The 27,593-nt window shown below is 54.4% G+C and overlaps 12 protein-coding genes across 12 annotated transcripts; 6 read left to right on the forward strand and 6 right to left on the reverse strand.

The window, feature by feature from the left end:
• Window positions 1-167: 167 nt before the first annotated feature.
• K489DRAFT_369695 (uncharacterized protein) lies at window positions 168-1,463 on the reverse strand (the record flags this gene model as incomplete). Its single annotated transcript, XM_033603063.1, has 2 exons — window positions 168-1,186; window positions 1,232-1,463. 2 exons carry the CDS (start codon window positions 1,461-1,463, stop codon window positions 168-170), a joined length of 1,251 nt encoding a protein of 416 aa, XP_033460354.1.
• Window positions 1,464-3,453: 1,990 nt separating this feature from the next.
• K489DRAFT_336693 (cytochrome P450 monooxygenase) lies at window positions 3,454-5,936 on the forward strand. The gene is made up of 7 exons (XM_033602210.1): window positions 3,454-3,599; window positions 3,678-3,956; window positions 4,010-4,085; window positions 4,137-4,322; window positions 4,375-5,050; window positions 5,157-5,209; window positions 5,276-5,936. Exons 1-7 carry the CDS (start codon window positions 3,537-3,539, stop codon window positions 5,467-5,469), a joined length of 1,527 nt encoding a protein of 508 aa, XP_033460355.1. The 5' UTR covers window positions 3,454-3,536; the 3' UTR covers window positions 5,470-5,936.
• Window positions 5,937-6,562: 626 nt separating this feature from the next.
• K489DRAFT_304841 (uncharacterized protein) lies at window positions 6,563-7,783 on the forward strand (the record flags this gene model as incomplete). Its single annotated transcript, XM_033600521.1, has 1 exon — window positions 6,563-7,783. A coding segment is annotated over one exon (1,221 nt), but the record flags the coding sequence as incomplete, so codon positions are not given.
• Window positions 7,784-8,358: 575 nt separating this feature from the next.
• K489DRAFT_318036 (Di-copper centre-containing protein) lies at window positions 8,359-9,572 on the reverse strand (the record flags this gene model as incomplete). Its single annotated transcript, XM_033601284.1, has 4 exons — window positions 8,359-8,480; window positions 8,546-8,764; window positions 8,828-9,459; window positions 9,511-9,572. 4 exons carry the CDS (start codon window positions 9,570-9,572, stop codon window positions 8,359-8,361), a joined length of 1,035 nt encoding a protein of 344 aa, XP_033460357.1.
• Window positions 9,573-12,510: 2,938 nt separating this feature from the next.
• On the forward strand, window positions 12,511-13,461 carry K489DRAFT_388164 (acetamidase/formamidase; the record flags this gene model as incomplete). Its single annotated transcript, XM_033606394.1, has 1 exon — window positions 12,511-13,461. The coding sequence occupies one exon, from the start codon at window positions 12,511-12,513 to the stop codon at window positions 13,459-13,461; it is 951 nt and encodes a 316-aa protein (XP_033460358.1).
• A 122-nt stretch (window positions 13,462-13,583) lies between these two features.
• On the reverse strand, window positions 13,584-15,378 carry K489DRAFT_192926 (uncharacterized protein). Its single transcript, XM_033599539.1, has 5 exons — window positions 14,897-15,378; window positions 14,800-14,836; window positions 14,291-14,732; window positions 14,173-14,240; window positions 13,584-14,095 (listed from the first exon to the last, which is right to left on the reverse strand). Exons 1-5 carry the CDS (start codon window positions 15,077-15,079, stop codon window positions 13,707-13,709), a joined length of 1,119 nt encoding a protein of 372 aa, XP_033460359.1. The 5' UTR covers window positions 15,080-15,378; the 3' UTR covers window positions 13,584-13,706.
• An 821-nt stretch (window positions 15,379-16,199) lies between these two features.
• On the reverse strand, window positions 16,200-16,829 carry K489DRAFT_318029 (uncharacterized protein; the record flags this gene model as incomplete). The annotated part of the gene is made up of 1 exon (XM_033601283.1): window positions 16,200-16,829. The coding sequence occupies one exon, from the start codon at window positions 16,827-16,829 to the stop codon at window positions 16,200-16,202; it is 630 nt and encodes a 209-aa protein (XP_033460360.1).
• A 770-nt stretch (window positions 16,830-17,599) lies between these two features.
• Window positions 17,600-18,397, forward strand: K489DRAFT_192988 (uncharacterized protein). The gene has a single exon (XM_033599540.1). It carries the CDS (start codon window positions 17,779-17,781, stop codon window positions 18,298-18,300), a length of 522 nt encoding a protein of 173 aa, XP_033460361.1. The 5' UTR covers window positions 17,600-17,778; the 3' UTR covers window positions 18,301-18,397.
• K489DRAFT_193022 (catalase-like protein) lies at window positions 18,373-20,330 on the forward strand. Its single transcript, XM_033599541.1, has 3 exons — window positions 18,373-19,078; window positions 19,129-19,592; window positions 19,659-20,330. Exons 1-3 carry the CDS (start codon window positions 18,494-18,496, stop codon window positions 20,248-20,250), a joined length of 1,641 nt encoding a protein of 546 aa, XP_033460362.1. The 5' UTR covers window positions 18,373-18,493; the 3' UTR covers window positions 20,251-20,330.
• Window positions 20,241-21,510, reverse strand: K489DRAFT_400682 (uncharacterized protein; the record flags this gene model as incomplete). Its single annotated transcript, XM_033607003.1, has 3 exons — window positions 20,241-20,814; window positions 21,012-21,075; window positions 21,224-21,510. 3 exons carry the CDS (start codon window positions 21,508-21,510, stop codon window positions 20,596-20,598), a joined length of 570 nt encoding a protein of 189 aa, XP_033460363.1. The 3' UTR covers window positions 20,241-20,595.
• A 1,037-nt stretch (window positions 21,511-22,547) lies between these two features.
• Window positions 22,548-23,312, forward strand: K489DRAFT_369703 (uncharacterized protein; the record flags this gene model as incomplete). Its single annotated transcript, XM_033603064.1, has 3 exons — window positions 22,548-22,785; window positions 22,869-23,012; window positions 23,236-23,312. The coding sequence occupies 3 exons, from the start codon at window positions 22,548-22,550 to the stop codon at window positions 23,310-23,312; spliced, it is 459 nt and encodes a 152-aa protein (XP_033460364.1).
• Window positions 23,313-23,520: 208 nt separating this feature from the next.
• Window positions 23,521-24,708, reverse strand: K489DRAFT_409201 (uncharacterized protein; the record flags this gene model as incomplete). Its single annotated transcript, XM_033607553.1, has 1 exon — window positions 23,521-24,708. One exon carries the CDS (start codon window positions 24,706-24,708, stop codon window positions 23,521-23,523), a length of 1,188 nt encoding a protein of 395 aa, XP_033460365.1.
• Between the last annotated feature and the right edge of the window lie 2,885 nt (window positions 24,709-27,593).

The raw sequence follows: 27,593 nt of genomic DNA on the forward strand, positions 1-27,593 counted from the left end.
AGTGATAAGGAGCCTTAATTTAACCATCCACAAGACTTTGAATATGGGTCCTGCCCACATTGGCCGCGCGCGGAACGATAGAATCGTAAATCTAGCAAAATGTATTTGACGAGAGGACCTCGATCCTCGACAAATGATTACGTCAGTCCCTTTCATGACAACGCTGTTCAATCATGATCAGACACAAGATGCACCTCCACATTTATTTCCCTCTCCATCCTCCCATCCAGGAAATCCTCAATGTCCATACCAGTCCGGAATATATACGCGGTCTTCGTTCTGACATTCCTCTCCCTCTTCTCCTCGTCCACTTCGGTCTCCGGAACGATTTGCGGTGCTACAAACCCCAAAGCCTTCAGCTGTTCACCAAACGAAGGTGGTGACAATTCGTCCACGTATGGTGCAAATTCCTTCCCGTAGTGCTTGAGACTGTAGATGTCCCATGATTTGCGGATGGCACCCATAATGACCGTGAAGTTGTCAGTGGTGTTGGGGAGTCGGAGGATGACTTGTGTTGGAAGTTTGATCTGTGGGTAGACGGTGCGGTTTTGCATGAAGGCGACGATTCTGAGAGGCCCACCAGCGTGAGGATTCGGCCTGCGTGGGAGTAAAACGACGTAAGGCTGCAATGTGAGCATGGGCGGGTGCACCATGTACATTCCCGGAGAGGGGGTGGATGTTTGCAGGGCGTGGATGTTGCGGATGGACTGTTGGATGTTTTTGCGCAGGTCGACTACATCTTGAGAAATACGAGTCTGTTGACGACGAGGTCGCTGGCCAGGTGGCAAGCGCATCCGATCCATCTCGACGATGACTTCGAAAGATTGTGCGCTCGGTGCCTTGGACGGGTTGTCATGGCTGTCCCAGACGCGAGCCACGCGGAAGACCCCCAAGTGATCTGGGTTAAGGTAAATGGAGCGATTGAAGCCGACGGATGCCCAACAATTGACCCGCATGGATAGACCTTTGCGGCGGACGTCGTCCAGACATTCCTGTCGATCTCGAAATTTCTTCTGAACCTGTCGATGGACCAGCTCGGTAAGTTCCTGCGGCGTGCTGTTCAGATCGATATGAATCAGGTCCGTGTCCCAGATGTTGTTGAAGCGTCCATCAAGCCAGAAGAATTTGAGGGTGCCGGTATTCTGCAGAGCAAGTTGCTTTTCCTCTTGGGTCAATTTTGTCAACCCTTGTCGTACGGAGTATTCCTAGCCTTCCATGATCTTGACGTGACATGCGCGACGCCAGTCGTGCTGTGCCTGTGCGAGATCTTGCTGGTGGTTCATGAGCGCGCTGACATCATCGCCAATGTAGGCATCACTCTCGTCATCGCTGGTGTCCTCATCCGCGTAATGAAATATGAGCGGGGGTAATGTGAACGACTGATTGATTCGTGGAGGAGCAGTCCTGTTGAGATTTAGACTGAAGTTGGACAAATCATAGTCGGAACTTTGAATGAATGACATGTTGGTTCAGTTATTGATATTGCGTAACGATGCCGAATGATGGCTCGGTTACTTGGAGGCTTGGAGACGGTATGGTTGCGATGGTTCAAGTTAGTCAGAAACCCGAGAGTGTCGTTGATGTGAGGACGCCCGAACGTGACTGCCAATTCGTCAACTAGCGACTTGTCGCTCCTGCCTATGCCCCTTCACGCAGTATCCATCATTTCAATGGAGATACAGTGGATGCCAATGACCACATGTTATGCCCCGAGTCTCACCCGCGACTCTGTGGTTGAACGAAATCATATTGGCCAACTAATGTCATGATCTCAGATCTCGAATTGGGTCGTGGCACCTGGAAATGAGTGCGTAGTACTTCATTCGAACCCTAACAAACAGCACAACCCAAACCCTATTCACCTTACACCTATACGTAGGCGCTGACTGGCAATCCGTGGATCATTTCTCTGCCTTTTCAAAAGCAAGCAGTCAGGGTATATCAAGAGATTGTAACGAGAGCTGTTGAGAAGTGGCTTCTGGTCACGTTGTCAACCACCAGAATCAGGGGCATTCGCGCCTCATAAAAAAGCAGCAAGTGCTCCCATCACCCATATGTGTATTGAGATCGTGCGGATGTGGAGCAGCAGGGAACTCCGTACGGATTAGACTTCTGTAACGGCATGTGCTGGCGTTCAATGACAAAGAGACGATGTAAACATTCCAAGGTTAGTAAGGATGTTCAAAGCATCACATGCGTGACATGACATGTGGGACCGAGATCACCGTCACTTACAGACGCATTGTAGGTCTGAGCTCCCCACGAAGCGCACATCGCTCGGCGCAACAATCTTTCCGTCTCAAGCCGGATGTACCCTCACCTCTACTCTACTATTACGTATGACGGGAATAACAGCATCACCGTGATCAACATGATTTGGCTTGCAATATTAAAGTTGCAGTGCAGCGCGGGACGAGCGGAATCCTTCCGCCGGCGTCGGCGCCGTCGGTCATCATAAATCGGGTTTCGGCGTGTGATCCTCGCCGAAGTGGACAATGCAACAGCATTATGTGATCGCCGCTCCGAGAGCGGATATGCACACGATGCATTACCCAGCCTTACACCTCTCTGTTCAGATGTCTGTGCCCCGTGAAGCAGCTCGGTCACCCCGAAAACATGACGCCGCGGCCGCAAACCCCTTCCAATTTGCATCATGTCTAGCTGTGTTCGGGCAGTTCCTCCGTTGGACCCGCAGCATTGTGCCCTGCCAGATGTTGTGGATCGACTTCGCGTCTGGCCGCCTGTGGCGCTCTTATGTTGATCCGCGCCTGTATAACGGTAAACCAGCATGCCCCCGACATGCGCCCATCACACACTAGTAAGCTTTCCTGTGGGAACAGCCTTCGAAAATGGCTTTCAGCTGAACGGCCGCCTACCTTGCCCGTATTGACCACGTTGTAGAGACACCAGCTGGTCTCATAGACTGGTAGATTCCCTATGCCATTCGAAACATTTCTGCATTTTGATTGAAGGCAGAGTTTCTTCTCCGGCTTCGCTCGTCAAGTGTTGTCGGCATGTATGTACATCCATGGATGTTTCGGAGGTCTGCCCGGCAGTCGAGGACTTAATGTGTGATAAATCCGAGGACGGTGTGCATGTGCTTTCATACTTTCATACGGTATTCACAGCTCCGATGTTGTTGGTGGTAGACTGAAGCCCATGCCTGATGAACTACCAAACATCATGTTACGCAGCGCTGTCAGCCCCGACACAAAGGTCGCTGTCATGGTAAATAACGAATGGGCCAAATGGAGCAGTGGGAAGCGTGCAGATCGGCGAGAGCGATCCCAGCTGTCGGAGGAACCTTCGTTACCTTCCGCCGACCGCACGTCAGATTACCTGCTGCGCTTTACCGGGCTGAGCACCGCATCAAGGCGAGCAACGTGGAGGATATATATTCACGTACTCCTTTCTCTGGGTAGATCATTCTCTTACACACATTGCATGAAATCCAGTCAAAAACACACCGATCGTGCGGCGCAAATCTAATTCAAATTCTCACGCCACTTAATCTATACTCTTTTTACGCATTGATCATGGAGGCGACTCAAGATAAAGCCGTCTCTCCGCTGACCCTCGTTGTGACCTTCGGAGCACTTGTAAGCAAAAAGACCACGCGAGCACGGCGCTCAAGAAACATGGTGAGATTGTGCAGTGGCTAATCCCTCTAACCATAGGCCGTTGCGTATTTCATCTTCTCGACTCTCAGCTCCGCTTTTCGTGGACCTCTGGCTCAGATCCCCGGTCCTGCTTCACGCCATCTCTCAATCATCCCATATATTCGTGATCTGATCTCCGGTCGATCAGTCAATGCTACAGTCGAGCTTCATGAGAAATATGGCGACGTCGTTCGTTTGGCTCCGAATGAGGTCTCATTCACCTCGGCCGATACGGCTTGGACCGACATCTACGGTTTCCGCACAGGGAAGCTAAAGGGACATGCGAATATGGCCAAAGTATGCACTTTTATCTGATGTCCACCCTGAACCGCATCTGACTGTGTGACCAGCATCAGCAATGGTATGGTCCCTCGCCCAACGGTGTGCCCTCTATCATCGTCGCAAATGATGCTGACCACACACGAGGTGAGTCCATCCTATCTCATATCCCGATCGTCCCCCAACTGACCGTCATAGGCCGCAAAGTTCTCTCTCATGCGTTCAGTGAGAGGTCACTCAACGGCGAGGAGCCTCTCCTCCAAAACTATGTTGATCAACTTGTCTCTCGACTCAGGGAGACCATCGCAGCGAAAGGCGACGCCGTCGATATGGTCAAGTGGTATAATTGGACCACTTTCGATATCATCGCAGATCTGGTTTTCGGTAAGCCAAGTTGCCCAATGACCTTGCGCGGCTGAGCTCACATAATCTTCAGGCGAACCCTTCGGGTGTCTTCAGAACCTTGCAACTCACGAATATGTTGGGCTACTCTTTTCCTCCCTCAACGCCGCTGTCTACGTGTCCATCATGGAATACCTTCCCTGGGTGAAAAGATTCAAGAGCTTCCTCATAGATGCGAACATCATGAGCGCTCGCGCACGCTACTCGAAATGGATTGCCTCCAAAGTCGCCGCCCGTATTGCCCGCGACAGCGATGTAGATCACCCGGACTTCATGACCGACATCCTCGCCAACAATGGCGCCAAGGGATCTAAACTCACCGATCTTGAAATCAACTCCAATGCGAGCCTACTCATCACCGCTGGTAGCGAGACTACCGCCACTCTACTCTCTGGTGCAACATATCTGCTCTTGCGGAACCCGGACAAATTGTCAAAGCTTCAGGACGAAGTCCGCTCAGCATTCCCTTCGTACGAGGAAATCACCCTTGACGCGGTGAATCGTTTGACGTACCTTAATGCCACGCTTACGGAATCCTTGCGAGCATTCCCTCCAGTCCCCGTGGGATTTGTCAGGCAGGTCGGTGCTGGAGGAGAGGTCATCAGCGGGCACTACATCCCTGAAGGTACCGCGGTGTCTGTCTCGCAATATGCGGCGAACCACTCCGAGGCAAACTTCGTCGATGCAAAGAAATTCGTGCCAGAGCGATGGTGAGTTTGAGATTCCTGCGTGCATCATAATGCCGATGACACATCTCCCCCATCATTCCCAAATCAATGCAAAGGGCCACCTTCTGACCTGACATCCTCTCCACAGGCTCGATTCATCACCATACCCCGCCGACAAAAAGGCAGTCCTCCAACCTTTCAGTAAGTCCCTCACTCCTGCTCTCCTTCATCTGACGCTCTCAGAAATCACATTCTGACAGTCACCAGGTTTCGGCCCTCGTGCCTGTCTCGGCCGCTCTCTCGCCAACGCTGAAATGCGCCTAATCCTTGCAAAGATTGTTTGGTCGTTCGATATGCACTTGGAAGCACGGAGTCAGGATTGGCTGGAGCGCTGCACGGTCATGAGGCTTTGGGTAAAGCCGGAATTGGCGGTGAAATTGACACCGGTGGAGAGATCCTGATTTGAACTTTGTCCTATTGATGATTGATGCTGGGAGGACAGGCGGGATATAGAGGTGGGATTTACCTAATGACAGGCGATGACTTTTCGACTTTGTTTGACATTTCGATGACCTCTCACCTGGTAGCGGTTCCGACGTGTTTGAAATGTGTCGAGTTGACTCGAAAACGCTGTTGGGCAGTGGTTGAGGAATCCCGAGCGGATTGTCCAGTACTGATTCGAAATTACTCCAATGGCTCCCATCGATTGTATATGAGCGCTTACATGCGAACAAATTGAGTGATGTGTTATAAGAGCTCAAGATGATACATACACGTCTTACGACAAACCTACCCTTGAATCGTTCCAGCAATTGAGCGATGCTGGTCGCGAACATGATCGCATCGCGAAATTCTCCCACATGGCTGATATATGTTCTCTAAACAGGAATAGATAGGGGCGTTCGAGTCCATTGCAAATGAACGATAGCATAATCTCTTGGTTGTACGTTGCTGTGCAACAAGTTTTATGTGTGCTGAACCGTGCAGTGAGGGCGGAATCAACCCTAGAGTTCCATCAACCACGCTGCGTATTGCCTATTTGGGATCTCCGTCCGCGCGATTTGGCCGTCACTCATACCATTGAAGGTATGCAGAGTGGAGGGAGTCTTTTTGCGACATGTTCAGTTATCGCCTCCATCGAAGTCCGAGCCGCGGTGTCCTCCACCTCACACGATCACGCAAATGTAAAATGACATAGGAATGATGCAGCGTACCGTGGATCCGCTATGGAATCGTCTCTGTCCCTCCTGGGCGCAACTCAGCAGTGGAGAAGCCTCGCGTCTTCTTCAAGCATCAATACACCTAGTCCCGACAAGGAATTACACACATGCGACCGTCCCTGACCGACGGCGATGCGCTTTCACGAAAAGACCGAGTTTGGTGCCGGACGGCACGAATGTCTTCCACCCTGGTCCAAGAGCATCAGTGCCCACTGCGAGATGTTTTACGAAAAAGTCCGTTGACATAGATCAAGCCTCGCTGGCGAAAATACGAGAGTCTCACAAGAAATATGCTGCCACTTACAAAGATGAGTCGGTAGCTTTTCTGAAATTGCGCCTCAGAGCTGTCGCTGCACAAGGCTGGGTTAAGGAGACTCGATGGCTGGTGGAGCATCTGATACGCGAGAAAGGACAGCCTCCGGATATCCACATGTACAATGCTCTGATCCTTTGCAATATCAATGCCGAGGATGGCGCCGGTTGGCGCGTCAATGAGCTCCTCGCAGAGATGGACAGTATCGGTCTGGTCCCAGACGCACAAACTTGCCATGCGGTGCTCAAGGTGACATCGATACACCTCGATCATCTACTGCGCTCAGATATCTTAGAATACATGCGCAACAAATGGTTCACGCTCTCATCCGACGGTGCCCACGACGTCGCTGCTGGCCTTTTCCGCGAAGCTCAATTCGAGAAGGCCATAGAGCGATTGAACTTGATGCGGGATGAGGGCATGATCATAGATGGCTGGCTTCTTGATCTCGCCATATACATCCTATGTGATGCCGGAGAGATTGGAGAAGCCTACAAGATTGTTCGATCACGCGACGATTCCACATCCAACTTGATCAACAAGAGCGTGTATTATGCGCTTCTCGATCACGGTAGTCAGGCTCGGCACCATGCTGCGACCAAGCTGGTGTGGAGCACTCAAGTCAACCCTGGCTACATCAACCCAGCTTCAGGAATCTGTCTCAACGCTCTAGCGACGGCATCGAAAGCCGGAGACGCCACCCTCGGCACAGACGTCTTTTCGCACTTTAGCAAGCAGGGCACTAGCTTTCAGAGGATTCATTTTGAACTGCTCGTTACAACATACATGAACACTAGCCCCCCGGATCTCAGGAGAGCGCTGCATGTGCTCACAATCATGTCTTTGGAGACATTCGAGCCCACCGTTGCGGAAACGCGTTCACTCTTTAGATACCTGCAAGACAAGCCGGCGCTCGTGCATGAGTCTTTGAAGATCATCCAAACCCTTCACCAGCAAGGTCGCCGCATTCCCATCGCGGTGATCAACCTCTTAATCGAATGCTACGCGGTGCAGAAGGACCTGGGCTCGGCGATGAAGATTTACAAACTCATCCACACCCTGACGCCCATCGGCGACGGCGCCAAGAAATCTGTCGCCAACATCGAGACCTTCAACCTGTTGCTCAAGGCATGCCGAACCGCGGATCCGCCGGACTCCAAGCAAGCCGTGTTCATCGTGTCGGAGCTGCTCGCGCTGCGCGTGATGCCCAACGCGCTCACCTTCGACCGCCTCATCCTCGTCCTGGTCGAGAGCGCCATCCACATCTCGGCCAGCCGCGACGACGCAAAATCGGAAGAGGGCAAACAGAAACAGATCGCCGAGCTCCTGGAATGGGCCTTCCGCCATTTCACCGACATGCGGGCCCAGGATTGGCTGCCCCGCTACGGCACCATCGAGAAGCTGGCCACGCAGCTCGCGGGGCTCGGCGACGTGCGGTGCTGGGACGTCGTGCAGGCCGCGGAGGACAACGAGTCGGCGGTCGCATCGCTGCGGCAGAAGAAACGCTTCCTGCGGAGAGATACGGAAATCGCGTGGCAGAAGTCCCAGAGACGGAATCAAGGTCCGGACTCCGACGACGAACAATCGGGCGGTGAACATGATGATGAATTGGCGAGAGCGTTCCGGTAGATTTGCTGCTCCGGCCCGGAAAGGAAGATTACAGAACACGGGGACAAAGGCAAGTAGGCATGTGGGAGGGCATCGTGGGTTCAATCCGACTTCAAAACCAGGAGCGGAAGGGCCCAATGTCATTATATCGCTTGTGTACATTGGATCTTCCATGGCCCATCAACTTTTCCATCGTCGTCCGGGGCCGCCTAGTCGTAAATGTAGCAGTAGCGACCATTCGTGGGACTCATCGTGTCCCGAACCGTGACGTTCTTGAGGAAGGGCGCGATGTTGATGCTATCGTCCAGCGTCACGTTTCCGCTCGGCGGGTCTGCGAGATTGCAACGATCAGTACGTGGGCAGATCTCCGTTGCCGCACAATAAGGATGTACTCACCGTTCAGCATCGTCCGTGTGCCGTCCAAGGCGTCCTTGTAGACCCGGGTGTCAAAGTCCAGACTCTGCCAGATCGACCAGACCCGGTCGAGCATGGTGTGGTGCATGTAGAACAATGGGTCGCCGGCCGAGACGAAGAGATCTGAGTTGAGACCGCCTATGAAGCCATGACCGCCAGCGTGAATGCCGCTCTCCACGGCAGGGTGGAACTCGTGGATGGCTTTTGTTTAGTGTTTCGTTAGCTCAAACATCGCTCTCGAGGGATATGGATCGCGAGACTTACTGCTGCTGTTCAAGATGAGCTCAGTGACGTTTTGGTACGAGTTCAAAGCCTGGATCGTCTGGGGCAAGAAGTCGCGGATGACGCATCGCGGGTTGTATCCGAAGCCGTCTGCTTGTGGGTTGGGCGGACCTGCTTGGCCTTTGAGTCCTTGGGAGATCGGTCCGAGATTCACCGTCCAGTTCACGAATGGCCCACTCGCGATGCAACCACCTCCGGTTCCTGCAGCGCGGAGAATCTGGGCGGGAGGGTCTCCGGCCGGGGTCGTATAGTTGAGGCCCTCGTGAGGAACATACTTGCCATTGCCGGAGAGCGATGTGTCGGATCCGTCGAAGATCGGGTTGGATGAGTCAGGCGTATCTGCCCATTTGGACCAATCCCAGTAAGGCTGGTAGCCCGTGTATCCGCACTCGTTCCTCAGGGCTTGTTCGAGTTGAAAGACCATCTCCCGGTGCCACGGCAGCAGATATCCGCTGTTGTGGATCACCGTAGTGTACAGTGAGTGTCCGACGATGAAATCATCATAGCGACTGCGAGCTCCCGGAGCCAAGGAACGGCTTGTCTTGGACGGCAGACGTGCGAGGCACTGCACGGCGGAGATGTATTCACGTCGTTCCTTGGCGGAAAGATTGCCCCTGTGTGAGTCGTCGTCAGACATGCCGAGAAAGCTTCACGGGAGTACTGACCATTCTCTCCGAACGCGGATGTTTCCCGCTGTGCAAGAACCCGTATATGCGAGCGAGTCCATCGTATTCGCTCTGTATTTGGCAGTGAGAGCTGTCATCACCTCCTTCGGTGAAGACGTCGATGGCATTTGTGATATACCATATTTTGGAGCGGATGGCGGACTCCATGGCTTCGGAGGAGCAGGCAGGATCTTGGTCAATGTACCCTCTATGTTTCGCCAATGTTCTAAGACAAAGGCTTCAGATCCGAGGAGGATGAGGAAAAGCGCCAAAGCATTGTAGTAGAGTTTGAGAACCATGTTTGAAGCGCCATCGGTTTCTCAGTAGGTATGAATGCTATGCGTTGATTGTATATTTCTGATTCTAGTTGGAGCAGGTGGCTACATTTATATTTTTCAGGGAAGCCTGATGCCGGATCTCCCTGCCATGATGTCGATATAAGGCCTCTCCGCATTGTCAACTGTCCGAAACTCCGCCCATCGTGATGTTGCGCCTGTCTCCAGCGATGCTTGTAATGATCGTCGCCGCTAAAGAAAATTATGCGGATCGACAAACGGTGATCGTGTGGGAGCGACTATACGACTCGAGCTTCCAGAAGATGACGGAACATTGGGACCATCGTCGCCGCCAAGACAGCGGAGTATAGTGAGTCTTGGAGCTTGTCATGATGATAGCACGCAGGGAGAAAGGCGTCTCACCTGCATGATCAAAATCTTCGACTCGGAAAGTGGAATTTGACGCATCCGGGCTCGGGTGCCGGGATCGAGCTGCAGCATGTTGTCCGGCTCGCTCGGACGCAATATCAACCACGGAGGCTGCCGTCCGAGAATTTGCCGATGCAATGAAGAACTGGCGCTCGTTCGTGCGGAATATCTCCCGTCATTGAAACAGGACATGATTATTAATCGTCTCGAAGGGCCAAAAAGTGGAGATCATCTGTACGCTTCTGGCACTATTAGGGTACATTCTTTGTAAGACTCTCCACTTGACCTGTTGGCGGCATGGCGACCGAAGATGCGCCAGGCGAGTCGCGGAAACATCTTTGATGCGCGTCCCGGTATTCACCCATCGTCCGTCTCTGGGCCGGTGGCTCCGCGAACTTTGGCACTTGCGACGACGACGACGACAGAATGTGTGGTCTAGCAGCATTTCGTATCAGTCTCCAACGCGCAGGGCCAAATGTCTGCGTCGCTGGATCTTCGCAGTGGATGCCATTCGCATTATTATTATTACGAGCCGGGCAGGCAGCGCCGACGGATATGTAAGAGCACCTGGGCAAACAGACGTCGTAGCCCTGTCCGCCCGCCGAGGCCGGCAAGATGGATCGTGGCGCGCGTGGCTCAAATGCCCGATTTAGGGCTGCGACAGACCAGGGGAGCTCAGATTCCAGGAAGATAATCATAATCCGCAATATATTGCCATATCGCAGCGGCACTTCTCTACGGAACGAGACAGGGCGCAATCAATGATAGGCCCGCATGACTCATGATCACAGTGAGGCATTCTGCAGCTCGGGATATACGCACATGACACCTGCAGGTAGATAAAGCAGGCCGTAAAGATTTGCCCATTCGAGCCGAGGGCGTGCCAATGCGCATTCTACAATCACACTGGCGGTGCCTAGTTTCCTCGGAAGCAACCTGGCAGAGGCTCGAAAGCGAGCAAACAATCAGAGTGGTCGAGGCGACGACCAGATGTTGCGCAAATCGTTCCAGTGAGTTCCCACCAGCAGAGGCAAGGGATATGGCTCGCTGTGGCGCGCTTTCATCTGCACTCCAACATGCCACGGCACACGAGCTCCCATTAAATCCTTTGCTCAGCAGCTGTGGTCAAAGTTCTGTACTGCCCCCAGTGTGTGCAGTAAATGTGCATGTGATTACATGAAATTCAATTCGTCCCGTGGAAAAGTCTCAGGTAAGATGGAGGGCGAGAGGGCGGGAGAGCAAACGGCACAAAGGTCGGCGGCGGCGCCCCTGCAGCGTGATGATACGCAGCCATCCGTCCGATCTCGCACAGGATGATGATAGCAACGGGTCGCCCAGGGAGTCCGAACCGGGGAAAGAATGTATGGGGCGACCAGTAGTAATAAGACAACACGGTACGACAGGATGACAGCGAAATCCTGTTGCCTTCCACGCACGCGAACGAGCGACCTTCCTCATAGGGAGAGCAGGGTGGGGAGGAGGGCACTCTAAACGATAAGTGAGTAACAGACCGGAGGCGAGGCGAACGAATGGGCAGCAATTCATCCGCACCCAGATGGAACCTGTGGCACGCTGGAAACAAGCTTCAGGCCCGCCCTCCAACAGAGGCGCGTTAGACCGTAGCGTGTGCGCAGGACACGCATGTACTGCTCGCATCGTACCTCTGTCTCTCTCTCGCGATATGCATATCTGATCCAGGGCCAACTTCTCCTGCCTGTTCGGGCGCTTGTTTTCGAAGGCGACTTGGGGATTCCGTTCTAGCACTGCCGATGGCGCGCGCGCACCCTCCCATCAGACGGATCCGCTGTCGGTGGACCTGTTGTTACACGTAGACCTTGCACCAAAAAGGCGAATATTTCACATAACATTAGTGTGGGCGTCCAATCGAAACAATTGCATCTTTCTAAAATCCCGTCCTCGGGGCGCACATCCTACGTGGCGAAATGAGTAGTACGACATCGACATCTCGGCAATCCCGCAAGACTTGATATTACTGCACATACATAGACGCGCATGAACCAGGTCCGAGCAGGGTTGCAATGTCCACATGCCAAAGAAGCCCAATTCACCACACAGCCTGATGAGGAAATTGTTTATTAGAGTCGAGCATACCGCCGTCGGGGACCTCGTGCGAGGACTTCGCCACATCCCCAAAAGGAACCGACGGGCCCCGAAATCCCCGGAACATCGGCGGGCTCTTGTTCTCGCGATCCGGCAGGCCTTGAGGCTCGAAGGAGCGCGGCGCCGCCCCGACGTCTCATCTTCTTCCACCACCCCGACCACCGCCACCACCACCATGTGCTCCAAGGACGTCTTCCACATCCACCAAAATCACATCCACCAGACATGGAACAAGGACCACCCGCCTCAGCTCACGGTCTCCTCCGGCGATGTCGTGACGTTCGACTGCAAGGATGCGAGCAATGGACAAATCAAACGCGACTCGACGGTGGCCGCTCTGGCCACGTTCGAGACGGAGCTCGCGGATCCCGTCTTCGGTCCGGTGTTCGTCCGTGAGGCCGAGCCGGGCGATGCCCTGGAGGTCGAAGTCGTGGGGCTCGAGCATGCGGACTGGGGCTGGTCCGCTCTGGTCCCGGGATTCGGGCTGCTGGCCGACGAATTCATCGAAGAAGGGCCGCAGTTGAAGATCTGGCAGATCCCCGCGGGCGCCAAACTGCTGAAATTCAACGACCGAATCTCGATCCCCATTCGACCCTTCCTGGGGACCATGGGCGTGGCCCCGAGTATGGATGGCCATCATCCGACCATCCCTCCGTTGGAGACCGGCGGAAATATCGACTGTCGGCATATCACCCAAGGGTCGACCCTCATCCTTCCGGTCCGGGTGCAGGGCGCCTTGTTCAGTTGCGGCGACGGCCACGCCGCGCAAGGCGATGGCGAGGTATGCGGCGTGGCCGTAGAGGTCGGGATGAAAGCCACGCTCCGTTTCAAGTTGATCAAGAACGCCGAGCACGTCTCGACGCCGCACTACCGGTGTCCGCCTCAACCGGCCCCGGTACTTCCCGATGCCGGCACATATAGCACTCTCGGCATCGACCCCGACCTGCTCGAAGCGACTCGCAAAGCGGTGCGCGCCATGATCGGCTATTTGGTGTCGCAGAGAAGTCTCTCCCGCGCAGAGGCATATATGCTCTGCAGCGTTGCGGTAGATTTGAGAATGGCGGAGGTCGTGGATATGCCCAATTACGCCATCTCAGCGACGATTCCCATGAACATTTTCCAGTGATCTGCGACGAGCCCGAATATCGTCGAATGTACCATTGTATCGGCCATGTAACCCAGCTCACATATATATACCGCAGTTGATATCTTTGCCTCTTTGAAATCAATATTCACTTTGAGGTCGATTTGGTAAGCATCCCTGTCGGCTCTTGTTCCACATGCTGCTTCTGTGGTGCGCAGACGAGACAGTGCTTGAGTCATGGAGGTCGTGACAATGGCCAGGTTCGGATGTCCGGGATGTTCTGAAATTCACGTCATGTCGTCGATCTTGCGTACATGAACATTGTCCAACTCGTACGGTCCAGCTCCCGTTCCAGGCCGAAGGGCTGCGCTGCCTGGTCGAGATGTACAGAATGAATCGTGGGAGGAGTGGACCCCGGGGCGTAGATTCGTAAGGCTCTCGGTGTCGAAATCGCTCGGTCTACGCTCGCTGCGAGCCCCGTATGATGGAGGCGCACTGATTCCTTTGAAGCTGCCCGAATGAAGGCCGTCAGGGCCAGATACAGAACCGTTTGCTGTTGATGCGAAAGGTGAGCCCGGAAGGTGTCGGAACAATGGTCCCATACACGGGATGCAGGCGCAAGCGATGCCGATGGGAGGTTCAATCGAAAACCAGATGATGACAGCATAAGCGTCCCCTGCATGATAGAGTCAGTACCGGCAATGACATGATCAGCAGAAGTCGCTCGGCCCAGGGTGGCCTCGGCGGACATACATGTGAAGTCTTTCGTTGAGCCAAATTCGAGCATGGAGACTAGACGGCCAATCGATGCACAAGCAGTCCTATAATAGTTCAGTAAATGCTTCAAAACCTCGCAGAGGATCATCCTTACAAGGCGCCAAGCAAGAAAACACCACACAATGCAAGTCGCGTGCTCCACTTCAGACGAAGTTTCCAGATGATGGGTTGCGGAAGAATGAGGATAATGACGTCTGTGATGACATTTGGTATGGCGGCGCCCTCGAAGAATTGGATGATGGCGAAGCACTTTCCAGGCGTCCTCGGCATCCAGAGCCGGTACACCGGTTCACACTGAAACAGAGTGGCCACCTCGACACCGATGAACCAGCAGATGACGAGGCCGATGGTTACTTTGACGGCCAGCGAGAACATGCGGTTGATGCCAAAGAGTCGCTGGTACATGAGAAGGACGCCAATTTTCGCGAGCGCAAGCGCGGCGGTGTAGACCAATTCCAGTGCGTAAAGTGTTTGGAGATATCTCATGCCGTGGTCGGGTATATATTTGAGATGTTTGCCCATGCCATATTCGACTCCTGTTTGCGATGGTTAGTGCCCCAATCTGCTATCAATCATCCCGAGACGACTCGAAGTTGTGTGTACCTAAGAAATTTATGGTATTGATGCCTAATGAAAAGACCTGTTCCACTCGTCATCAGGAATCTGCAATGGTCGACATATCTGCATCTTTGAGAAATACCGAAGCGGCCAAGATGAACCAATCATCCCACCATAATGACACTCCTCCAAGCTTCCGGGCGATGAATCGTAGAATGACGCTCGTTGCAGCGATGACGATCATCAGAATCTGAACGACTTGGATGGCCGGGCCTCGATTATCTGATGGCTGGACCGTCGCGGCGCCTGCAGCCGACGACGACATGAGTGGATCATTCGAGAGTTGGTGAAGAATGAAAAGAAAACTCGCGCGCGGATGCCACCATATGTCGCGAGGTATGGCGAGAAGTTTGTTGCGAAAGCTCTCCTCCTTTGCGTCCAATCTCTTGATCGTGTTGTGGATCTACAACGGGTAAAAAGTTTAATATACTAACGTCAACGGCTGCTCTCGGCCTTTCGGTCGACATGGATGATGGATGAATTGAGACATGTTGCAAACCCGCCGAGCGGCAGGCTTGGATTGCGATGCTGGCGGAAACCAGTGTTCAAAAGAGCGCTGTCTCATCCTGGTCTGTATGCATGCTTGATGGGCCGATCTATTCGACTTCTTGCACGCTCATTCTCAGAGCGCGGAGGTTCGCACATTTGATCATCATCAGCCTGGTAGGCGGAAACGCCACAAAACCGTCGACCGTTGGATATTTCGGTGGCACAGCTCGGACATCACAACAACCCATGTCAGCCTGACCGGAGTCTGCCAGTTCAAGATTGGCGTCAAGGTCATAGCCCTGCAAACCTTGGGGATCTTCCGAGGCCCTGTTCACGACAGTGCGGCCACTGCGGCGTAGTGTGTTGTGCTGTGTTTCAGGGGACACGCCGCCCCCCCTCTTTTCGGCGAAGTACCAATTGTCGCACTAGGGCTCGGCTATCTTCTCCGATATCGAGGGAGAAGCAAGGACTTCGATCGTTGTTGGGGTGGGTAATAACAAGCCGGCACATCGACAATCGACTGACGGTCTGAGCACGATGATTGTCGATGGTTGTCACCGTGCCCAAATAGCGTTGCCTAGTGCCTCGACATGTCATGAATTTCCTAACATTCCATCAAGTCTTATCCGGCTTCATGGATGAAAGCGGCAACGGGATCTACAGGGTTGAGAAATCCATCCTGCGTGTGTGTCTCTGACCAAGGACGTGATCGAAGATCGGCCGAGTACGCCAACAGCAGCTCAATACCCACTTGTTGCAAACCAACCAACCAACCAACAAATCAACAAATCAACAAACAAGCGGATGCAGCTCAACATACTGTATCTCCAGGTAAAATCGTGTGATCGACGCGTTTCCTAGCACGGTCTCAAAGCTTCTGCTTCCACTTGTCTATTCTACTCCTCGCATTTCTTCTTCAGATCCTGGCACCAGATCACAAATTTCTCTCGCAGCGTCTTCGCGTAGAGCCAGCGCACGGTGTACGCGAGCACGCCTCCCATGACCTCCCATGTCCGCACCTCACACGAATGCTCACCGGTCGGGACGATCTCGTGGAAGCGCTCCGCCTTAAGCCCCTTCGAGACGAATCCTCCTTCGGACTTCCATGCCATTCTGTATACGCGACTGCTGTCCGCAGTGAATCCATGCTTTTCTGACAACAACTCCCCGCTCACGTAGTCGCTGGGATGGTCAGGTGTTGAGATGTCGCTCATCCTCAGTTCGGTCGGCGTGTCGCTTTGGGGTTTGGCCGCGTCCATGATCACGTGGAAGATGAAGAGAGTGTTGAGATGCAATTTCGCATCGGACTCCGACTGCCCTTCAGGCTGGGATTTGATGGTGACTTTGGGGATCCAGGTGTTCCAGCTCTCGTAGTCGCCGACGTTGAGCAAGGTCTCGAAAACTTTGGCCGCGGGCGCGTCAATCCGCACGCTGCCGGTCGTTGTCAGGACGGCATCTCTGTGGCTGACCGTTGGAGTCGCCAGACCCTGCGACGGTGGCCAGACTTCGGAGTGTGTATTCGACATAGTCGTGGTGTAATTCGTACGTTGGGATTATAATCTCAAAGCTCTTCCAGTAGCTTTGGTAGACTTCCAGCGCCTGCATGGAGCGGTGATCGATTACATCATCAAGAACGCGCAGAACTTACCCGCTACACTTTCCTCAATTTCTTCCTGCACATGCATTTCAGCCAAACAGTATGTTCCCGCTCGAAAAACAAGTCAGTATCGCGTCTGTTTGAAGTACCGAAGCTATTCTTTGTTCTCCATCGTGAACTTGAGGAACGTTGATTATGCCTTAGCTCAATGTACAGCCAGGCCTCGGTTGTCGAGATTACTCCCTCGAAGATGATTGCGGCGGGCCAAGTCACTTCGCGTCCGAAGATAGGTGGGAGCCCTGGAGTGTTGCGGTAATCCGCATGTATACCTAGGTAGATGGTGACCTAGGTATACAAGAGCTGGAGATGGTGTTATTTTACTTCACCGGTGCAGCTATGTGCGCACAGTGTAAACATGAGCATGTGATGGTTAGAATGCCATGCAAGCTGCTATGTGGGAATGGTTCACGCGATATAACCTTGCAAATCGCTTGTCAGAATTCTGCAGGGCGAGGCCTCCCCTTAATCGTCCATAAACACATTTATTACGGATCAATGCGGCATTTGCAAACCCTCCAGGGCTGCTTACCTATGTACCTCCAACAAGCAGTACATTAGCCCGACGACCGTGGCACAGACAAGAAACTTATCACGTTCGTCAAATGCTTCCTCCCCAGTCCTTCAGGAATGTGATGAGTGGGTCCAAGCCCAAGCCAAGGGAATCACAAACTTGGCGGCGGCTGTTAGACCCGAGGATGTCGCCCAATCGCTCACCGCATTGATCGCCTTCTCCTGAGTGCCCAGGTGTTTTGTCTACGACTTCACTCCACCGAGACACACGAAGGGATCCTTGACAGCACCGTGGGCACCTCTTTGCCATGAACGCCCTGTATGATGCACAGCTGCTACGTCCGCCAAGGATTTCACGGACCGGCTCTTGTCATCATGGATGCCGCAAATGCATCAGACCAAGCGCAGGTGGCTGTTCCTGCACCTGGCTTATCATTCCACATTTAGCAACGCAGGGCTTCACCAAGCAAACCTTGAAAGAGATCTGCATCGAGGCGGCTTACATACACACATGCACACACACATACATACACCGGAGTTCAACGACGCCCTCAACTGCATATGAAGTGGATCTGAGGGTCGACGTTCTCAGCTTAACTCCGCCGAACTTGGCGTGGTCGTACATCGCCCAGACACCAAGATGGGATATAGTGATGACTTTTCCCTGCTGTGCCACTGGATCCCCAACTCCGACCACCAACACTAGCGTCGGTCTGACTTCTGTAAGCTGCGCCACCAAAGCTAAAATACCAATCTTAATGCGTTCGGGATGCTTAGTAGATCTGACAGCAGATGTCTGGGCACTGCGCGGCGTGTTGCATGGCAGGTAGCGAACACGGCCATTGGTCGGTTGGATCTTCACGCCGTAAGAATCTTACAAATCCAATCGTTACTATGAGACATCGGTGTTTCGAAGCACATATAAGATGAATCCCTGCTCGGGCATTCGTCTGCTACGATTGCACCAAATCCAGCTTCGGAGACGATCAACTGAATTCCCATATCTTGTCGTCGTCACTTATTATGGTGATCATGAAGTCGTGGTGTCTCCTGGCGTTGGCCTCGTCCCTCGCTGACGCCACTCAGCTGAAGCGGGTCACTCAAGTACCGACTTCAAACTCCGCTGGAACTGCCTACAAGACAGATCTATTCCAAGGACTCAACCAGGCGATACAAGACTCGACGCTGAACAATTCAGAATTGACCTACACTCGGCGGAATGGAAAACCATACTTCCAGCCTCTCGGTGCACAACGAGCTGGCAAGAATGGACCTCTTCTCCTTCAAGATGTCCACCTCCTCGATACCCTAGCCGCGTTCAACCGAGAGAGAATTCCCGAGCGCGTCGTCCACGCGCGAGGTGCCGGTGCTCATGGTTTCTTCGAGGCCACCACCGACTTTGCAGCCAACCTTTCCGCAGCCGAGTTCTTCCGGAAAGGAACCCGCACGTCGGTCACCGTCCGCTTCTCGACTGTCGGCGGTGCTCGTGGCTCTGCTGATCAAGCGAGAGACCCTCGAGGAGTCGCGATCAAGTTCCGCACATCCCAAGGCATCCTCGACTGGGTATTCAACAACACACCCGTGTTCTTTCTGCGAGATCCTGCTAAGGTATTGTCTTGTCCATTGACATTGATAACCAAGCTAACCCGGAAAAATAGTTCCCGCGATTCATCCACACACAAAAGACGGATCCCGCGACCAACGCACGCGACTGGAACACATTCTGGTCCTGGCCCGCTCAATTCCCCGAAGCTCTGCTGCAGTTTCTCCGCCTGTTTTCCGACCTCGGTACTCCGTATGGTTTCCGCCACATGGATGCATGGTCCGGACACACATATCGTCTGGTGAAAGAGGACGGCAGCTGGGTATATTGTCGGGTCTACCTGTCCACCGACCAGGGCGTCAAGAACTTCACCGACGCCGAAGCCGGCGCAAAGGCTGCTAGCAACGACGCCTGGGCAACAAAGGAGCTCTACGACGCGATCGAGGCAGGCGACTACCCGTCCTGGACGGTCGGCATCGCCACCAAGACCGTCGAGCAAGCGAAGAACTATCGCTATGACATTCTCGACCTTACCAAGGACTGGCTCGATGCCGAATATCACGAGGTTGGCCGCATCACGTAAGTGTTCTTCCAATGCACAGCAAACGAATGTCACAAAAACTGACCCATCTCCTTGCCATATAGCCTAACCCAGAACCCCTCAAATTATCACGAAGAGGTTGAATCAAGTCACTACTCGCCAGGACACACGATTCCGGGCTGGGAGCCGTCCGCCGACCCGGTGCTCCAGAGCCGACTCTTCGCCTACAACGACGCAGGCCGGTACCGCGTCGGCGTCAACGTGGACAACGTCCCCGTCAACTGCCCCTTCACCCAAGTCGCCAACTTCGACCGGGACGGGCACCTCTCGAACCTGGGCAACCAGGGTTCGCGCCCGAACTTCCCCGCCGAATACATCGACCCGATCCACGTGATCCCCCGACCGAAGACGGAGATCGAGGACCCGCTGGAGGGCAACACGGTCTTCTACCAGTCCGAGCTGGACCCGAACCTCGACTACGAGCAGCCGGCGCTGTTCTACAACACGACCCTGTCGCCGCACGACCGCGGGAACCTCCACGCGAACATCGCCGGCACGTTGGTGAACGTGGATAACAAGCAAGTCTTCGATGCGCTCCTGGCGCAGTTTGGCAAGATCAGCCCGGCTCTCGAGGAGGGCGTCCGATCGGCGTATCGGGACGCGGCCGGGAAGGCTTCCGGGGGGGAAGGACACTGAGGCGTGCTGGAAGAGAGGATGGTACCTGGTCTAGTAAATACTACTTCGCTCTTGTCATCATGACGGAGATTGTTGGTTCGCTGTCCAGCTATTTCTTTCTTTTCTTCCCTTCGAAAGGCTGTTTTTTTGATTCTTCTTCTTCTATGGCCGCACAGGTGATATGCGGAAGGGCTGCCTGCACGCAGACGCAGCTCAAATTGTATTGAAAGATACCTATGTCTCTCTCCCCATCTTCTATCTAGGGAAATTCTATATCCAGAAGAGAAAGGGGGAAAATTCGATGCCTGAGGCAGCAATTGCGGCACCTGTCGCGTGTATGTACCTCAGACATCTAGCAGAATTACGTCATCCAGCGCGGAGGGTGACATAAGCACCCAGTTGCGGCTGACGTAAGCAGATGCGTACCTCTGGCAATGTCTTTTGTTTCCCTCCCTCTGAGGAGAGGACTGTAATTCCTGGTGGTAGGCTCATCGCGTGTTCACGGAGGGTGGACGGAATCTCTTTCGAAATTCGCCGTTCATCTGGGAGTTGTTGTGTTCTCCCGTCCACGATTCCCAAAAATGCCTGATCGATGGAAGAAAGGAAGAAAGAAAGAGAGAAAAGAATCGGGTTTCTCCACCCGCTGTTATGGGTCATACAGACAAGTAGGCTGATTAGAACCTCCTACTCGTCGTCCTTCTCCTCCAAAGATCGTAGAGAGAGAGAAATGATACATATTTCCATCCCAGAAACGCCACAGACATCGAGCCCTCACCTCACACCCTCCATTCAGAAATGTCCCATAAAGCCCCAATCTTCCCCCCAAACGCCATTGGAATTCCACGCCTAAGCGAGAGAGAAAGCCCAACAAAAAATAAAAATAACAGGAAACAAGGACCGCCTTGTCCAGAACCCGAACCCTAAACTCCATCGAGGACATCACCCTCCCACCCAGAAAAAAGAGGGCGGAATAAAAACCCCCCCTCCTCCTCACACGTCGTTGCTCAGGCCGAACATGACCTGCGGCGCAATCGTCTTCGTCGACGCCGGTTTGCTGACGTTGGAGTCTTTCCCTACTCCTGCTGGTGTTTCGTCGGATTTGTTGGAGGAAGAGGAGGAAGAGGAGAGTTTGTCGGCGCAGTAGTCCAGGACTTGGAAGGCGGCCATTTTGGAGGAGGCGCGGGTGTTGAAGGCCGGGCGGGTTGGGCCGTCGGAGGTGGATGACGAGGTGGAGGGCTCGTTTTGGGTGGGTTGTTGTTGTTGGGCGGTTGATGATGACATTGTGGATGAGGGTTCGGACGGGTTGGAGGATTGGAGGAGGAAAGGTGGTTGTGAGTTGGTCGGGTTGAAGTTGGAGGGACCCTTCTTGATCGCGGAGGAGAGTATGGGAGTATTGGTGGTGGTTGCGAGAATTGCGTGACGTTGGTAGTTGGTTTGTTCGTGAATTCAAAGGTAAAGCTCGGATGTCGTGTGATATATAGATGGTGTAAATGGAGTAGAAGGAGAGTATAATGAGAAGGAGGAGAAAAGAGGATTAAGAAACGGAACAGCTGGGATCTGTCAGCACTTCAGCTGGTGGTGATGAGGAAGAGGAGGAGGATTGTCCATACCCACCAACCACATACGCCGGACGACAGGGAAAGACGTGATGCAGATGCCTAATCGGTAAAGAGCGTGAGTGAGTGTCTGCGACGAAGATCTCGCCTCTCGCCGAGAGTTATAATGCCCAATCTCTGCGGTGTGCCCAAGCGACGAGGTCTAGGCCAAGCTCTAGACACCCATTGTTCATCATTGTCGCTTCCGAACACTCCCCTCTGGGCTGACTCCCTTCTCACACTCACTCACGCACACTCACTTGATCACTCACTCACGCTCACTGGATCACCCACCACCTGGAGAGTACTACACACAGCTACATGATGGACAGTAATACCACCTATAGGAACATCTATAGTACAGCCGGAGTACGTACAACAGCACAACACGACGTGGAGACCCGCACCCGTATCTTCCAAGTCTTCCAAGAAAACTGTTCGGAGGAGAGCTCCCAACGGAGCGCTCCAACGGGCGCGTCATCGTACTGCCCAGCCTGGCGTTTCTCTCTCTCTCTCTCTCTCTCCATCCACCTCCGTGTATATGTATCCCACTCCTCCTCCGACCACGCGGCTTATTTAGCGAGATCGGGCGCACCTGGAGGCGTTCACATTGGCTAGCACCAGGCACTATCTATGATGATGGCGACGGAGCAGGTCGATCTTCCCCCCATTCGATCGCAGACACACGCCGCGTAACGAGGACCCTCGCGGCCATGGACGACCATGTCCAGATCCGCATTGGACCTCCGCGTTCTTCTGGAGGCGGTTTTGGCGAAAGCGCCGCCCTTGCTGGACAGATCCTCCCAAGATCTGTTCATGCGTCTTCCTGAACACCATCGTCTCCTCTTCAGCGGATCCGAACGCTTTGTCCTCGAACAAGACGTTTTCCGGAATCCCGAGCGAGGTCGTATATGTCCCTGCCTGCCTACCTACCTACCTAGGTGGGTCCATGATAATACCGGTATGTAACAAAGGCGCGAGCGAGTGGTGACATGTGCGAATATCCCCGGACCCTGCATGGACGATACACATATGACATCATAGCACCCCCCCTCTCCCTGCTCAGAGGTTCGAGCCAGGTCCCATCGTGGACGACACCACCACACTTCATGACCATCGCCGGCCCGGACTCTGTTCGTTCCCTGTTTAGCCTGGTCCGGCTGGACGCACGTGTTGGAGCGCTGTACAGTACGTGGGATGTACACGTGGATCACAGCGGAGACGCGCGAGACCACGGGACTTTGGGCCCGGGTTCTGATGATAACACACAGAGGGTAGGACAGTACAATGCAATACAGCGCAGGACAGGACAGGATAGGACAGCCAAGCTCTCGGTCTCTCATCCTCGGAGGCGACGGGATTCTTCTGGTTGTAATCATCAATGGACAATGGACGCCTATATTCTATTCAGGAAATTTGAATGAAAAACCTCCCATACGAAAAATCTATGCCCCGTGCTGGACGGTAACCTCTACTACTCCTCCCTAACCTCCCTACTTCTCTGAACGCCGTGTCTAGAAGGAAATATGAAATAATCAAAGACGAGAGAAAAGGGAAGAAGAGAAGAAAGAAGAGAAAAGGCCGTACACACCGCGCTCCGAAAGAAAACAACAACAACAACAACACTCTTGCTTTATCCCGTCCAAAGTCCCACCAGACTCCCCACAATCGGTCCCCCAAAAAGAAGAAAAGAAATCTAACCCGCGATCTTCTTCTTCACGAGCCGGTTCATCGGCGCGCGATTCTCCTTCTCCGCGCCACCGAGGATCGCAGCCGCGGCCTCCAGGCACGGCACACGATGGGAGTTGAAATTCGGCGGCCGCAACGCCAGGCAATTGCCGCTGCTCGCGGCGAGCGGCGGGTGTCTGTGGCTGCGGCCCGCCGCGAGGGATGCGCGGCCGTCGCTGAGCGTCTTGCCGAGGTTCGGATGCGGGGTCGGTTGGCGAGTCGGGGGGAGGAGGGGGACGGCCGCCGCCGGCATGCGCTGGGAGTTGTCGTGGGTCTGGCGCAGGGAGGAGTGGCGGAGGCGGGGGAAGTCGTTGCCGGGAGGGAGGAGGTTGTCGGCGGAGGTTCGGGGCGGGGGCTGGAGGGGTGGCAGAGAGGATGTTGCGGTGGGACGTTCCGGGGGGGAACGGTAGGCGTTCCCTTGGGGCGTGGGATGCGAGTTGATCGCTGTAGGCAGGTCTGGGACGCTGCAGGGAGGCGTGAGCATGCCGAGTCGTGAGTAATTGCCGCGAAGCGCGATGTTGGGGGGATCTTTCGGCAGGGGTTCCTGGGACGTCCGGGGCCGGTGCCTGTCGGGAGCGACGTGCAGGGAGCGTGAGCGGCCGGGGATCTGCGCCGGCTCGTCACTTGCTCGGTCGCGCGACTCGGTCCTTCTCGGTGAGCGTTGTCGTGGCCCTACGCTCTGGTGCCTCGGCTTCGATGTGTTGCTTTGCGTCGCGGGTCGTCTAGGTCGGGCGGTAGGGGTTTTCGATCTGGGTTCTTCAGTCCTCGAATCCCGCTCGATGGCGTCCTTTCGACTGAGGCGTTCCGGCGGCGCTGGGAGTCGCTCCTGCACAGAGCTTTCGGTTTGTGCGGGACGATAGGCCCATTTCATCACGAATACCCCGTCTGGAGTGGTGCGGGTCTCGACGAAGTCAAGCTGTTGGTCTGACGGCCCTTGGATTGTCACCTTGACGTTCTTCGAGGGTGGTTTGGACGCTGGCTTTGCATTGGAGCGGTCGTCGTGCCGAGGACCCGACACTGCACGTGCTGGAGAAGCTTCGTTCGCGCCCCCACAGAAGGACAAGGCAAACGACGCCTGAGCTGGGGCTGCAGCAGTTGATGGCCTCTGTTCACTTCCTGCGTGGCGAGCTGAGCCGGACCGCTTGAGAGGCGCCATTGTCGATGGCTGTGTATCGATCGCCTCGCCGTGACGCCGGTCCGCTTCAGACTGTAAACTTCTAGGCTTCGTACTTTCCAAGCGGTTCGTTCGAACGCAGCGTTGCCGTTCGAAATTCCTCATGCGCTCCGTGTAGCGGTATTCGGAGGCAGGCGTCACGGAACTCTTGGTTTCGACGACAGGCGGACTCCGGTGCGACCTCATGTCAGAGCACCGGCCCTTCCGTGATCGAGATCGTGAAATCTCAGCGCGGCGGCACGAGGTGAGGAATAATGCTTGTGTTCGGTGGCGGATCTGGGAAACTCGGGGAGATTTATCATGGAACCGACGGGCCGGTCATTTCCACGTACATCTCCGGGACGAACCATATGACCATGTTTTCTTTTCTGTCGGGTTCGAGGGTTCTTGATAGGAGTGCTCATTGTGCATTTGTTTGTCATGTTCGACCAAAGCCTTGCTTGGGCACGGGCTCGTACTGAACAGGAAGGTCCACATTCCAACCCCATCAAGCAACATTCCGCAACAGGCAAGAATCGGTGCTGGCCTGACAGCGCAGGAGGAACATTCCAGGAAAATTAGCCCGGACTGGCACTTCTCACCGAATATTATGTATATTTCTGATGAATATTCTTGAGGTTGAAGGTACAGCACGCTCACCTCTTAGACGCACATGCGTCGTCGACTTATCACTGAGACACGTATTGACATTTCGAGCCTAAATTGCTGCAAGGGGCAGGCGACGTTGTCTGAGTGAGAGGACCAGGGTGCTTGAGCGTCTCTCAATGGTCCAGCTTGCAGCCTGCAGATCAATGTATTTCGCGCACATGGAATGAATGATATTGGTGTACCAGGGTCCGCCACCTGGATGCCAGAGGACAACGGCCTGCAGGTCAAAGGATGCTTTTGTCCTGGGTGAAGTCCGAGTTTGGTAGATGACTGCCAATGCCAATAGAAACCCGCAGCTGCAGGACGCGAAAGTATAGTAATACTAGGTGTCAACAATGAATGGGTACGGTAGTGGTAATGATGAGCAACGATGCCCACTGAGCAGGTAATGTGTTCATTTGTTGTGTGGTGGAGTCACGACAGTGAAAGTGATGCGTCACCACCTGTGGCAACCTTGGCAGTGTGTGTGTGCGCCCAGGGTGTGTGTTGATGAGAGTCGGTGGACAGTACATACAGTAGGTAGTATGTCTTGCTTGGGACTTCCCCGCAATTCTTGCTTTTGCAGGTGCCCCGTCTGCCCTGTTTGCCCTGTTTGCCCTCCACCTGAGCAGAACTGTTTGCCCTGTTTACCCAGGCGCGCCCAGTCTTCTCCACCGGTCCGCCCGTCCGCCCGCCCGCCCAGTGTCTCGCCTGTCTGTGCCTCTGCCTGCCTTTGCCTGCCTTTGCTCCTCCTCGTCCCCCCCAAAATCCACGCCCCGTACTGTGCCCGCATACCCATCCCACCTGCACTTTCACATGCACGCGGCGGACACATTACCTGTTTCGATGAAGCTTCACGGGCATGCTGTAACACATTACCACCACTACTACCACCACTACTATTACCACCACCAACCATTACTGCTTCTGAACTTCTGACCCCACAAGGCTGCAGGTGATCTTCCATTGTCATCATCGTCATCATCATCATCATCGTATTTTGGTTAAAAAAAATAACAACATCGTCAATCTTGCTCCAACCGAATTCTCCTCTGACCCGCGCGACACGACCTTGCTGAACTGCATCGAGATCTCCGCGCCTGTTCGTCAACGAGCACATCAATCGAAGCCGTCTAGGCTCGTGATGGGAAAGCGTTCAACGACAGCATGTGACCCGGACACAAATCCAACAAACATCATCTAGACTTCACGACAGCGCGCGCAACTGATGATCTCGGTCGCCGTCGCCCATCATGAACGACATCGCCTTCTATGCCTCTGACATTGCGGAGGGCATAATCAATTTGTTCGGCGTACTCCTATTCTTCATCTTTGTGCTACCTCCGTTCTTGGTCGTCTTCGTTCCCTTGCTCATCCTCAGCTCTTCGGTGATCATGTGCGGCGTTGGGGTCTACATTTCCTACATCTTGTGCAGCATCTCCTGGGACCTCGCAAAGAGTTTCCTCTTCTGGTTATGGACAGGCCAGTCGGTGCCGACCAAGACCCGTCCACGGCGCGGGTCCGCGTACACGCGACAGGACCTCGCGCTCCTCTCGGACCTGGCGGATCTCGACAAGACTCGTCGTCAATCGGCGTTTGAAATCCCACGGCGCATCGCGCAGCCTCGCAGCAGGAGCGGATCGATGCACCTCAAGAAGAGCGACAGCATGCGAAGTCTCGTCGGGCCCAGCTCAGACCACGACTTCGAAGACACCGGCGGATGGGCCAATAGCCACGAGGACGATGAAGCCATGTACATGGCCCGGTCGGTCGGGGTCTCGGAAGGCATGTACTCGCCAGTCCTCTACCACAGCGAGACGCCACATGGCCATCAAACCCCCTCCGGGGCCCGCACACCCGCCACGATCAGCCGTCCGGTCAGTCGCGGCGAGGTCTGGAAACTGGGACCCAACGGAACAGGGGCGACGACGCCCAAAGCTTATCGAAGCGGGACGGTGACCCCAGAGAGCTACTTCTCCATCCCCGCCGCACAGGGCAAGACGCTGGCGTTCGTCGAGCAGCCATATTCAGGCGGTCCCGGTGCGCAGTACGCACACCGAAAGAACAACTCCAGCTCCTCCATCCTCGCGTCCCTCGTGTCTGCCGACGGAAAAGCCTCGCAGCGCGACAGCGGGTTCTTCGGATGAAACTTCCAACCATTGAAAAACGTCTCATCAACGAGCCTCGAGCTTCGAATGCATCTTGCCCTCTGCAGCGATCGTTTTGGTGGACATTTCCAC

Source organism: Dissoconium aciculare (genome assembly GCF_010015565.1).
Source record: "Dissoconium aciculare CBS 342.82 unplaced genomic scaffold K489scaffold_5, whole genome shotgun sequence".
In the NCBI taxonomy this organism is placed as follows: Eukaryota; Fungi; Ascomycota; class Dothideomycetes; order Mycosphaerellales; family Dissoconiaceae; genus Dissoconium; species Dissoconium aciculare.

Coding starts and splice junctions, on each gene's coding strand:
- K489DRAFT_336693 (XM_033602210.1), top strand. CDS start 3,537: ATGGAGGCGACTCAAGATAAAGCCGTCTCTCCGCTGACCCTCGTTGTG. Junction 3,600..3,677: donor TTGTGACCTTCGGAGCACTT/GTAAGCAAAAAG, acceptor CTCTAACCATAG/GCCGTTGCGTATTTCATCTT. Junction 5,051..5,156: donor AAATTCGTGCCAGAGCGATG/GTGAGTTTGAGA, acceptor TCCTCTCCACAG/GCTCGATTCATCACCATACC.
- K489DRAFT_192926 (XM_033599539.1), bottom strand. CDS start 15,079: ATGTCGTCGTCGGCTGCAGGCGCCGCGACGGTCCAGCCATCAGATAAT. Junction 14,837..14,896: donor GGTTCATCTTGGCCGCTTCG/GTATTTCTCAAA, acceptor CGAGTGGAACAG/GTCTTTTCATTAGGCATCAA. Junction 14,733..14,799: donor CAATACCATAAATTTCTTAG/GTACACACAACT, acceptor CATCGCAAACAG/GAGTCGAATATGGCATGGGC.
- K489DRAFT_192988 (XM_033599540.1), top strand. CDS start 17,779: ATGAACGCCCTGTATGATGCACAGCTGCTACGTCCGCCAAGGATTTCA.
- K489DRAFT_193022 (XM_033599541.1), top strand. CDS start 18,494: ATGGTGATCATGAAGTCGTGGTGTCTCCTGGCGTTGGCCTCGTCCCTC. Junction 19,079..19,128: donor TTCTGCGAGATCCTGCTAAG/GTATTGTCTTGT, acceptor CCGGAAAAATAG/TTCCCGCGATTCATCCACAC. Junction 19,593..19,658: donor CACGAGGTTGGCCGCATCAC/GTAAGTGTTCTT, acceptor CTTGCCATATAG/CCTAACCCAGAACCCCTCAA.